The sequence below is a fragment of the Ciona intestinalis genome, chromosome 3, assembly GCF_000224145.3.
Source record: "Ciona intestinalis chromosome 3, KH, whole genome shotgun sequence".
Lineage (NCBI taxonomy): Eukaryota > Metazoa > Chordata > Ascidiacea > Phlebobranchia > Cionidae > Ciona > Ciona intestinalis.
This window is the reverse complement of record NC_020168.2, coordinates 6314320-6327525: the sequence shown is the minus strand read 5'-3', so window position 1 is coordinate 6327525 and position 13206 is coordinate 6314320. Positions and strand designations below refer to the sequence as shown.

The 13206-nt window shown below is 35.5% G+C and overlaps 1 protein-coding gene across 1 annotated transcript in view; it reads left to right on the top strand.

The window, feature by feature from the left end:
* LOC445626 (basement membrane-specific heparan sulfate proteoglycan core protein) overlaps positions 1-13206 on the top strand; it is a 46720-nt gene that overhangs the window by 21293 nt on the left and 12221 nt on the right. Inside the window, exons 22-44 of the mRNA XM_018811298.2 lie at positions 600-718; positions 906-1017; positions 1116-1226; positions 1591-1793; positions 2178-2313; positions 2766-2909; positions 3172-3357; positions 3760-3939; positions 4313-4543; positions 4797-4910; positions 5127-5251; positions 5554-5702; positions 5916-6000; positions 6326-6537; positions 6939-7036; positions 7435-7618; positions 9845-9961; positions 10428-10577; positions 10841-10986; positions 11512-11641; positions 11995-12152; positions 12510-12644; positions 13006-13129. Of these exons, the coding sequence (XP_018666843.1) occupies positions 600-718; positions 906-1017; positions 1116-1226; positions 1591-1793; positions 2178-2313; positions 2766-2909; positions 3172-3357; positions 3760-3939; positions 4313-4543; positions 4797-4910; positions 5127-5251; positions 5554-5702; positions 5916-6000; positions 6326-6537; positions 6939-7036; positions 7435-7618; positions 9845-9961; positions 10428-10577; positions 10841-10986; positions 11512-11641; positions 11995-12152; positions 12510-12644; positions 13006-13129 (3349 nt within the window). The remainder of the gene's footprint in view (positions 1-599; positions 719-905; positions 1018-1115; positions 1227-1590; positions 1794-2177; positions 2314-2765; positions 2910-3171; positions 3358-3759; positions 3940-4312; positions 4544-4796; positions 4911-5126; positions 5252-5553; positions 5703-5915; positions 6001-6325; positions 6538-6938; positions 7037-7434; positions 7619-9844; positions 9962-10427; positions 10578-10840; positions 10987-11511; positions 11642-11994; positions 12153-12509; positions 12645-13005; positions 13130-13206) is intronic.

Below are 13206 nucleotides of genomic sequence, written 5' to 3'. Positions count from 1 at the left end.
AGAACTTAATATTGTAACTTTGTAACTTACATTTCAGCCTTTATTTTCCATTTCTTTTTATCTTCTATCTTTTATTAGGAAATAACTAAAATAAAATTTTCTTTTTAAAAGCCACTGTTTTAATTTCATTTTCCGTCTCTTTTCCCATTCTCCCGTAAAACATTAGAGACCAAAACATTCCATAGCTAGCAATAGTTACTTTCTCAATACCAATAAATGTTACGATAATATCTTATTGAGGTCCCATCACCGAAAGAATGCCTTGCAGATTAAAGTAGTTTTAAACTTATTTACCATGGTCGTACCTCGTAAATGTAAGTGGGCATGAGGTCAATGAAGCAGAACCCTCATGTTAAAACGACTTTCCTTACCAGCCACATATCCAGTAAACTACTTATCCCTTATGTGTCAATTATTTAACTGAAGATAAATAAGTGTCAATTATAAGTTCTTTGTATTAATTTAATTACCTTTATACATATATAGTTAAAAACTCATTTATTGTTTTTATTCAGAGCAAATACTACCCGAGGATAAATTCGTTATATTCAATTAAGGTTATACATAACAGGTAGAAAACTCATTATTGTTATATACAGAGCAAATGGCAGAAAGCTGACACCAGCGAGGCCACCAGAGAGGAATTAATGATGGTCTTATCAAATGTTGAATCTTTCCTTGTACGTGCTACATTCTCGAACCGTGTACAGACCACAAGGTGGGTTTGTGATGTCATCAATTGACTCTATGATGTCACATAACCTTTATCCTCAATAATTTCATAAGAATCTTGGCCAACGTCATTGAGACAAATAAAAATTGTTATATTACAGCGTTTTCAGTTATTTTTTATGATATAAACTACCCAAATATATCATAATAATCATATTTTCCCACCACCACAGCATATCAAACATCTATCTTGAAGTTGCATCTCCTCAACACACAGGAAGGGGTAGGGCTTATAAAGTGGAGCAATGTTCGTGCCCACCTGGATATACTGGTCTGTCTTGTGAGGTAAGTTGTGGTACAGTGGTTTTTTCATTTTGTTTTGTAACTATTTATTTGTATAATACCTTAAACACGTGTATAATAATACCTTATACTTTGAACAGGAATGTTCGAATGGCTACCATAGAATAGATGGTGAATACCTGGGTACTTGTGTCAAGTGTGATTGTAATGGACATAGTAACACATGTGATAAAACGACTGGAGTTTGTAATGTAAGTATTATAGCTTCTATCTACATTATGACAAAATAACATTTAATATCAAGGTAACAATTATCAATTTTTTTATGGTTGTTTAATTTGTCAACAATTCATTACAAAATAAGAAAAAGTTGTCCCAAAACTTCTTACCCAAATTACACATGGTAACTTGTAGTCGGGCATGAGGTGTATAAAACACAACTTCCAATGTATATACCATCTTTCGTTGCCTAAACTAGAATAAATTAGTTACATTTATTTAATCAATTGCTTCAACCATGTTTTCCCTGTTGGTTGTCTGAATTGTAACTCATACATATGCGGTAACTAATTAATAAGTTATATTCATTTACTCTTTATGACATCATACTTGCAGCATTGTCGACACAACACAGCGGGTGACCATTGTGAGCAGTGTGACTATGGTTACTATGGTGATGCGCGTGGTGGGGCTGAGGGTTGCCAACGATGTCCGTGCCCGCTCATTCGAAACGACATTGTTACATGTCATGTGACAAGAGGAGGGGAACCAGTGTGTGATAGATGTCCACCTGGGTATAGTGGAAATATATGCAACTTGTGAGTATTTATTTGTATACGCAAGTATATAGTGTATCCTATGCACTTTTATATGTCGTAGTGGATGTACATATAATGTGACTGTGTGGACCTTATTTTCTTTGTTAATATTTATATGTAAGTTGTAGTAGTACATTCAAATATATATTTCCTAATCTAATAAAACATGTTATACACATACCATGGGTAAAAACTTATTGCCAAAAATACATCAATTAAATTGTGTTATAACTCTTGTTTACCATTGTTTCTTTTCAATTTGTTCTTATGTTACTAAATTATGTATTCTTATGTTACTGTATTAAACTAACCACTTTTTTATACCAAGGTATATGTGAATATGCACACCCATATATATTCTAACACAATGCTACCATACCCCAGGTGTGCCCCTGGTTATGAGGAGGTTTCAAACTCCCCTGTGTTGGTTTGCCAACTATCTGATGATTCATCGTGTAGATGCGATCCATCAGGTTCAACTGGTGATACGTGTGATGAGAATGGACAGTGTAACTGTAAGGTAAGGGTTGTATTGGCTTTGAGTAATAACATGTGTTGTACTAGTAGTAGTATATACGGTGTTTTCACCTTTGTTTCTGCTTGCGTGTATTGTTGCACTACATCCTTGCTGAAGTGTTGCCGGATGCCATACAAAACGTCAGAAATACACTCAGTTTTTATACCAGATGAGCCGCTAAAGGATAATGTCATTATATATATATGGCGGGTTGATAAACTTCATGCTTACTTTAAAGCCAGAGTTGTCCCTTATTCTGACATGTGACACCCATATTGTTACAACCCATTCATTAGTGATCAGTGAGTTAGAGCAATGACTGCTAAGCCCATACACGTAACATTATCGAGCATCGAATCAAGTATTCTGGCTATTAGGCATGATGCAAGCCCCTAGACACTAAGCCACAGCCCAAGAATACAACACATCATACTAATATATCCCTTTTCCACCAGGCGAGTGCAACAGGCAAGAGATGTGATGAATGTAAACCTGGTTATTATTATCTGAGTGTTGATAATGAAGAAGGAGGTTGCTTGCCTTGCTTCTGTATGGGAGTGACAAGGGAATGTACATCTGCTAGTTATCAAAGAAACACTGTAAGTTCTAATTATAATATATTTAACACTATAGATAAAAAATAAAATTTAATAATGCCTGCTTGGGAAAAGGACAAAATATTGTTAAATGAATATATGTGCCACATTCATGCTATGCGCTATGAAACGAGTTCATTTTATACATCTTGTTTACAAGTTATCATATTTGTTTCAACTCTTTGATCTTCGTTAAAGTGAAAATATATAAAATAAAATTTAACCATGAACTTAGAAACTGTTCATTAAAACTACTTTGCTCCAGATCACCACTGACTTCAGTGAAAACTTTGGTAGTTTTTCGTTGACGGACAGATTACAACGTAGCTCTGTTACTGATGGATTTGAGGTCACGAATAGGGGTGGTAGCATTTCACATCCACGACTTGACACTCTGCAACGTGGCACCTCATATTACTGGGTACTACCTGAGGAATATAAGGGTGATAAGGTAATTGTTAAAGTATATGGTAGTTTGCGTTGGGGTAAGATGGTTTATGAAATATAGCTTGGGGTAAGATGGTTTATAAAATTTAGGTGGGGTGAGAGGGTTTATGTTTTTATTCTATTTTAATCACTCCATTTAGTAGCAAAATTACAGTCAGTATAACCAAGGATAATGTAGTTGGAAGAGGGTTCGTTAAAATATGTGGCTGTTAACTCATACTTTTATGCTCAAAGTTAAAGTTTTTATATAATGAATGTTATTAGTTTTACAATCAATCTATCATCCAAATAAAAAGAATTTACCTTATGTTGGAATGTTTGTTTTGTTTATCTTTTCCCTTTTAGACTAATCCATAATATATGAGGTGCCAAAAAATATTAATAACAAGTTGTTTTTATGTAACAGATTGTGTCTTACGGTGGAAAGCTTCAATACACTGTCACATATACAACATATGCACAAGGTGTACAACTACATGATTCTGATGTCATAATCACTGGTAATGACATCACACTGCTGTCAACTGGTAGCGATTCTGCTGTTGTTCCTAACCGACCTACTGAGAAAGTTATTGTGTTTCGCGAGGTACGTATCTTATGATTACTGTAAAGTCATAACATGGGTGACTTCTTATACACAAGACACAAATGTGTATTCATACACCTCATGCTCACTGTTGGGTTATAACATGGATATTTTCTTATACACCAGACACGCATGATATATTCATACACCTCATGCTCACTGTTGGGTTATGACATGGGTGTTTTCTTATACACCAGACACACATGGTGTATTTATACACCTCATGCTTACTATAATGTCACCTTACACACCAGGTTCACAAGGTATATTCATACACTAATTCGCACTGTACTTTCATTACAAATTACACCACAAACACACAAAGTATATTCATACACCAATACAGACTCTAATTTTATGTCTTACACACCAGGCCAATTGGAAGAGAGCTGACGGACAGCCAGCCACACGTGAGCATCTTCTCATGGTCCTCGCTGATGTTGAAACGATCCTCATAAGAGCAACATTCTCCTCCTCGATGCTCCGTACATCCCTCTCTTCCATCTCCATGGAAACAGCGAGTGAGAGTGTCCTGATGACGGAGCCAGCTATGGAGGTCGAACAATGTGTTTGTCCTGCTGGGTATGAGGGGTTGTCTTGTGAGGTGGGTTCAGTTATCTTATGTTCTTATGAATTTTTATCAATAGGTTATTTCTTATAGTGTTCTGTATTAATATTTAATTTGTGCTTCATGCTGCCCCCATTGTTTATGTTCTTGGAAAAAAACACAATTTTTATTCTAAAACAACCAGCATTTTAACATGCAATATAAAATGACATCGGAAAAAGTTATAACTAGAAAAACCTACTTTAACTACCAATTGCCGTCCACTTTACCACCCTATACTTTACCACAGGATTGCGCACCAGGCTTTACTAGATCAGGAGGGGGCATCTACCTTGGCTTGTGTCATTCATGCCAATGTAATGGACATTCTGACCAGTGTGACTCAGAAACTGGAGTTTGCCAGGTAAGTTAGAATATATATTTTGTTAATTATTTATCTAATATAGGACAGAATAGTTTTACACAACAGTGCAGAATATATAACATTTAGTTTATTCAATTTAACTTCAATATTTCCAAACATCCTTTCCTGGTTAATACATGAAAATGTGCGAAAACAAGACCCACAAACTTGGAACCCGCCTTGTTTCTTTCCCAACTAAACCTCTCTCTATTCCAGAGTTGCCGTGACAACACATCAGGCGACCGATGTGAGCAATGTAATGTCGGATATTTTGGTGACGCAACACAAGGCACACCTGCTGATTGTCGTCTATGTGCTTGCCCTGGTTATGGGGATAACAGGTGAGATATTGGTGCTTTAAAGTTAAAAACATGGATGTAACCTGTTTATCCTTGTGTGACAGGATAATGACAATTGTGATAACAGATGTGTTCTGTTTAAAACACTTTGTTGGCAATTGTAAGTTATCCCATATTCCGGGGAACAACTTAACTGTACGAATAACTGTTCAATTTTCATTGAAATTACATATATTAATCCTTGCATGGCTGGCAGCAACATTTATTTATATTCATTATTTCCTTTCTTATTTTAAATTTTAGAAATACCCTAACTTTATTTATTAACCACTATTTCTATGCAGTTTCTCAGACACTTGTGAATATAACACGGATTCTAGAAACCTCGTTTGCACGAACTGTCGCGAGGGACACGTGGGTGACAGGTGTGAACGATGTGCACCGGGGTACACGGGGAACCCCCAGGACGAAGGGGGTGAATGTGTTAGACGAGGTGGGTGAAGTGTTTAGATTTTTTAATATTCAAGTTTTGCTGGTATTTTAATACTTGAATTTGATGATTTTATAATGAATTAAAATAAGTCTAAAAATTTATATTTTGAAAGCTACTATATTATTGGCAATAAAGCTGTTTTTAAATTTTTTTTTTTTTTTTTTAATTTTACTTTTTATGAACTAAGACTAACTATGATGTCATAAACATTAGCTGAGCCTGTTGTTGGGAGCCACCCAGTGGTGAAAGTGTCACCGAAGCGAGTTAACGCAAGAAGGGGGGCAAGCGTCACCGTTCAGTGAGTTTTATTTTAAATTTTATTAACATGTTTGTTTACTCTTGTTGCATTAAATTTTGTTTAAAAAATTTAGTTAATTTGTAGCCTATGTAAAAGTAGTTGATAAAACCACAACTGTTTCCTAATAATTTAAAAATACTAAAATGATCACTTTTTAACTTTTTTGCACTGTCAGTTGCCAACAAGACACCATAGGGTATAACCAGTATGTTGTGCCCTACACTCTGCCCTAATGCACTAAAATTTTGCTAAATATCAGACAAACCAATTTTTTTTTTAATATCTATTTTAATATTTACTTTTATTTCCAACCTTATTAAAACAGATGTGAGGTGAACTCCCCCTACCCCACCATAGTGGAATGGTACAAAGGAACCTCATCGTCACGATTATCCTTACCTCCCACTGCTACCATATCGAACAATGGACACACACTCACTTTTGCGAGATTTGGCCGAAATGAGGCCGGCACTTACGTATGTATCGCACACAACAACTATGGGGTGGGGAGCGACACTACAGTGCTACTCATTGCAAGTAAGTGTGTCTTCTTAATAGACCAACTATGGCCTAATTCCCAAGTATTCCCCACCCAGATTGATTATAATCGTACACGTGGTATAAAATATTTTATATTTATTTAAAAAATTTATTTAAAAAATATAAAATAAAAAGCACAAGAATCAATTTGGTCAAATTACTTATGAATAACACCAAAAAAACGTGTTTAATTAAACCCATTCTACCCATCTACAGTGTAACTTATTGATTCTTGGTTTGGAGTATAGGGCAATTCTGACCTAAATCTCTGATCCCGTGTCCTGTCTTGCTGTAGAACCTCATCCATAAAGAATAGTTCATATTTGGCCTAAACTTCGAGTCCCCCAAATTATACCATGAGTATCAATTTTAACATAAACAAATGTACCCTACAACAGGAGAACGACCAATGATAAAAGTTCGAGTTGAGGAACCACGTCGTATAACTACTAGACCTGGCTCACAAGCTACATTTGTGTGTACTGCTACTAGCAAGGTGAGTGTTTCTGCATTGCTGATAACTTAGATAACCCATTAGTGACCACTGTGTTGAAGCGATTGTTGTTAAGTGTCTTGCTCAAGGACACATACACCCACAATGGTATCAGCGTCTAACTTCAAACCCCAATACAAATTAAACATATTTTGTTTGTTTATTCTTTCGATTTAAATAACAAACCTCATATTAAGTTAACACAGGAAAGAGAGGGGAATTAATTCCCAAGTTATAGTCGTTATAATATGCTAAGGATATAAATATAACTGAGAAAACATTATTTTCCACCATAAATACCAATTTACTAAATAATTGAAAATGCTTTTACTATTATGTGTAACTTTTAAATTTATATAACATTATGTCAGATGTTATGTTCATTATTTCCCCAAACCTAGATGCCAGCTTATATCGTATCATGGACCAAGCGTGGTGGAATGCTCCCTCTTTCCCGTGCTACGGATTACAATGGTATTCTCCATATACGAGACCTCAGACCCTCCGATGCTGGCACTTATGTGTGCACTGGCTCCAATATGTACACTACTGATTCTGAAACGGCAACACTAGAAGTTATTGGAGGTTAGGCAACACTGAAATAGAACCCTTTGCATATTTTGCCTGCGTGTGCGTTTTAGTGTTTCCTATCACTTTTCTAAAACGTTGTCATTTTAATGTGTTTCTAGTTTACTAATGTCAGTGTAAAACTTATTTGGAAACACTGCAAAGTTTGTGTGTAGTTTTAGTTGCATGAATGTATGTGAAATATCAGCATATTTATTTCTTTATATTCAATCCTTTCACAAAATATGATATTTTTATGTCAAAAATATGTTTTCATTAATCCTTAAACAGCATTTCTTAAAGTAATTTTGCCAAGATTACTACCCAGTGTTTCCCGCAAAATTTTACGCATACCTAATTCATGTTATGGTAAACTTTGGCCAGGAGCTGTGGGCAACACTGAGCAGAATCAATGCATGTGCTTGAGTGGTATGGGTATGGGGCTAACCCGTGTTATTGAAAGCAATAATCCAAATGAAAACATTGTGCCTGCCTAGTTTTGAACCCAGTTTTACGGTAGCACCTTGGGACCTGGGTAGTATAGACCTATAACCTAAGTCTCGGTGTCTAGAAACTGCCTCAGTGGGGTCCTGTTGTTAGTACCTTGTCCCTGACCCTTATAGAATCTGCATAGGAATTTTTTGCAGTATAATCAATTGGGAAATAAGCCATTAGACCAATACTAGTGTATTATGTATTAGATTCCATATAAATATATAACAAGCACAGCATGTGTATCTGCATGTGTATGTTGTGTGTGTGCATGAATATGCATGGATGTGGTGGGTAGCAGTTTAGTGCCAGCAGCTTAAAAGCAATCTAATAGCGTTGATATTTCAAAGGGGCAATACATAAGATCCCCCTTTTTTTTACCCACAATGAGGCATAACACGCTGAAGTGAGTTATAACTTAGTAGATACATGAGCTTATGCAATTCTGGCTTGGCACATTTGCAATTGGAGCAAAGTTATTATCGGCTTTCATATAAAATCTGCTGCCATAAAATATTTGAGAAACATTTAACTGGTGAAACTAATTAACAAATGCAATAATTCCTGTTGCAAACTATGCTGCCTGGCTGCTAATACATAGAGAAGTAATCTTAATTAAGTGCGCTTGGTTTAATTGCTGTAATCAGATTTAAAAGTCACAACGCTTGAATTTTACCTGAAATTTTGGTGGCGTTTTGTCAAATAACTTTAAATTTGAGAAAGTCTGTGACATGGCATTAATACTAATTATAATTTAACATCCAATGCTACTATGGTGCTTAAAAAACATGGGTTTCTGATCGGTTTCAATACAAATGTAACAGCCAATACCTTGCTTAAACTTCATCATCACTTTTATTTTTATACTTATTTGTTTGAAAATGGGTACAACTCTGTCTAACAAAGTTACATGCACTGTAACCTGTAAGCAGGCATTCGTGTATAAAACAGAACACCCGTGTTAAAACGAGTGTTGTTGCCCTGCCATGCAAGGAGTAATAAGTAACATTCATTCATATACATGGGCTGTTATGTTTGTATTGAAACTAACAGAATCTTCTGCTGTTTTCAAAGGTTACGCAAAGTACCTTAACATTGACAAACCACACATACTTTTACAAAATGCCACCTTGAAATTTAAGGTTTAGAGACACACTTAAGCAATAGAACTTTGTAGCAAAAACCACATTTCACATTTTTTTAAATCTAGTTTTGATACAGGAACTGTTCTTGTAACTGTTTATTTTTGCCATTTAAAATTTTTCAAAATAACTTTATTTTTTCTGTGTTTTAGTTTTTTGAACCTGTTTAAACTTCACCAGCTAAGTTATTGTATTAATACAGTGCAGCAGTTTAATATGTTAGCCAATTCTAGCTTTTCCTATTCACTGAATATTGTTGCGCAAAATATGTTCGCGTAAAAATACACCAAAGTGGAAAAATGTGCCGAGTGAAAATTGCTCTGCGAGTATTAAAGATATTGAATTGTGGGTAGAATTTTCGTAAGGTAAGAATTTTATTTGTTTTAATTTTTTTCTTGTTTTATGATCTTTATGTTTGATATGTTTGTGCTTGTTTTTCTTATCTGTATGTGCTTGTTTTTTATCCTGTTTTAAAGTATAAGAATAGTATTTTAGATCTTACTGTTTTTCATTTTTATTCGTTTACTTTTTTTTCTACATCCCTCTAAGCTTCGTACGCTCATTGTTATTTTTATGTGTAAACCTATTTAATATGATATCTATGCTACAGCATCGACACCAACAGTCATCGTCACCCCAAACAACCAAAGTGTTGCCGAAGGACAGGAAGCTATCTTCTACTGCAATGCAAGGGGTTTCCCCACTCCTGATATTGAGTGGCATAGAGGTAATATTATATTTGCAACGCAATGAAATTCTTCTAGTGTGGACAAGGATATGTCAACTCTGGCCTATTAAACTGTGCAGTTAGGAAAAATGGTTAAGTGATATGATGTCTATGTATTCATAACTATTTATAACATGTTTTAAAGATTCTTAATTTCGGGTAATAAGCTGCCTCTGTGACTAGAATCCCAGTTCCCTGTACATGCCTTCTTTATACCCTTATGGAGATAGAATAACTGTTGTTTTGTTTCTGTTATTATTTGTTTTAATTGTCATTTCATATTATTGCTATATTAATACATAAAACACCATTCACCATAAAACGCAATGTCTCAACCAAGTTCACATTAAATCAACAGTTGTTAAAACATGTATTCCGTATAACTCAAACTTAAAACACAATGCCTAAACTATGTTCACATTATTCAACCTCATATTCCTAACATGACCTCGAACCCTCCTATTAGTTGATGGCCACCCCATGCCCAGCAATGTAAAGATGGAAGGCAGGATGTTAATGATACCATCAGCATCACAGGGTGATAGGTCACTGTATGAATGTAGAGCTTCTAACCAACATGGAACTGCTGAGGCTGCTGGAGCTCTGGATGTCTTTGGTGGGTTTATATACATTGTTTGTTGTGTCGGTCTTTATAAACTATGGGTCATATCTTTTTCCGCATACCTGGTAACTTGTATGCATTCGCAAAGTGTATGGAACAGAACATCTGTGTTATAATGACTCATTTTTTCACCATGAAAAAATTAAATAATTTAAATTTATTAAATCTTATAATTGTTTCATTCAATAATGATCTTAATTTGTTATGCGTCTCTAAATACCTTCGACAGCACAATATATATGATATCTATGTTACAGAACCATTTGAGGCACCCCGTGTGGTAGTCACACAATCAGAGGTTATAATCGAGTATGGAGACAATGCCACCCTTGAGTGTCAAGTAGAAGGTACACCTCCCCCCAACATTGAGTGGGGAATATTTGGCTATGAACTCGCTGATAATGTAAGTGGTTATGTTTAGTTGGTGTTGTGGTGTCTGTTATATAACAGTGAGACCTGAGAACTCTGTTTGAATTCTTTAGTTTGGCATATCTAAAGCCTGGGTCTAGGTCTTTAATCATATTACCCCAACACCCAGGGTGCTTCCACATGATTGTGTTCAGTTGATGTTTTATTGTCTATTCTATAAGAGTGGATCTTCAGTGTGTTGGTGTATGGGCCAACTCTGGCATACTTCACAAGTTACCTGGTGGGCCTCGCCCTTTTTGAGATACATTAGTTTAGGAATGAGGTCTTTAGTGAGGCACACCTGAGACCTGGGATGTAGGTCCATTACCCCAACACCCGGGGTGCTACCATCCAGACCCACTGAGGCAGTTTATGGACACTCAATAAAAGAGATTTTACTCTATAAGGGTGAGGTCTTCCATGAGACACCTGTGATGTAGGAGTTACCATTGAGATCTTACTAAAACTTTTTAAATAGTAAAAAGCAATTGATGTCAATTAAAAAAAAAATTCTCCACAGACACATGCTGACCAAGGAAGGCTAAGCATTACATCGGCAAAGTTGGAAAACCAAGGAACTTACACTTGTACCGCATCCAATACATTTGGAAGGGATGAGGGTTATGTGTATGTAACTGTACAAAGAACATGTAAGTTTAGAATGTTGTTATGTAGCATAGCAAGATACTTGTCTTTATTCATTTGTATGTGCCGGGGCAATCGAAGTAGTTATAACCTAAGTGTCCTGTTTCATCTTATACAAGTTTCCCCGTATGTAATTTGTGGGGGATTCTTGTTTATGTATTGCTGACAATGTAGACAACCAGTTAGTAAAGTAATAACCACTGGGTGAAAGCAATTGTGGTAAAAAGCTTTGCATAAGAAGTGGGTACACGCACCTGCACACAGAATATTGGCCTTATACCCCTACCTCTTGGCTATAGGCAATCTAACCACTGTACCACAATGCACATTACAAATAACATCCCCATATAATCCACAGTCCCCAACACTGACAAACCAATCTGCCGAACCGACCCTAAAGAAGTGACGGCATACGTTGGTACAAACTCTACCATCACATGCACTGTTGGTGGGAATCCACTGCCCACTATAAGTTGGGAGGGGAGGGATGGAGCTCCATTACATCATAATATGAGGGTGGGTATCAATTATGATGTAATAGTTTTGCCGTCTGGTAGACAAAGTATTAAAATAAAATTACATTTTCTGTTTTTATGTACTGTTTTTTTTTGTTGGGAATTCTCTTTTCTTTGTTATTGTAATTAAATTTATCTTAGCTATCATATTTAAAAGGATAACTAGAATTTATGTTATCTAATTAGTTACTACAGTTCATTACCTTAGTAACTATAGTTTTGTAAATATAATTTACTTGTCCTTTGTTCTGGCCAACTCTGGCCTGAATCTCTGCCCCTTGGCTTTCCACTCTGTAAGACATCACTCTTGCAAAATAGAACAGAACTATATGTTTATTACCAACAACATCTTCCATAGGTTGTTGGAAGTGACTTGTTCATTGAAAATGTTGAACTATCGAACACGGGGTCCTTTGTGTGTGTGGCTACCAGTTATAAAGGTGTTTCAAGAAGTCAGATGACACTACATGTGGTGAAAAAAGATCTGCCTAAAGTAAGTCTAATGTGTTCAGTGTAAATATGTTGGGTTAGGTGCGTTAAAGCAAGATGTTATGTTTAGTTTCAATACAAGTATAACATAATTTATCTATATATATAAATATATATATGACACAATTGTCTTTATTTTATATACCTTCCTGTTTAAAGTACTAAACTATCTTTACTGTTTTTAGCTTATGACATCACTGAACATGGTTTCAGTTGCACTGCGAAGCATTTAAATTATTGTGTCATATATATATATGTGGACTAGTATGTTTGTATTGAAAAGATACGGTTTACAGCCAATACTATTTCATGTAAACTTATATTGTATAACAGCTTCCCCATATAACCATTCACATTCCCCACAGGTTAGTATACAACCTTCACACTACCAGAAGGTAAACGCGGGCACCGATGTTACATTCACTTGTTCAACTAATGAGACAGATGCTGATATAACATGGCTGCGTGCTGATCAAAAGCATTTTACTGGTAAGTGTTGTTTCGTAGATATTTTTTTGGGGGAAATTGTTGAAAATGTGTCCACCAATCGATTAAGTAAATCAAGC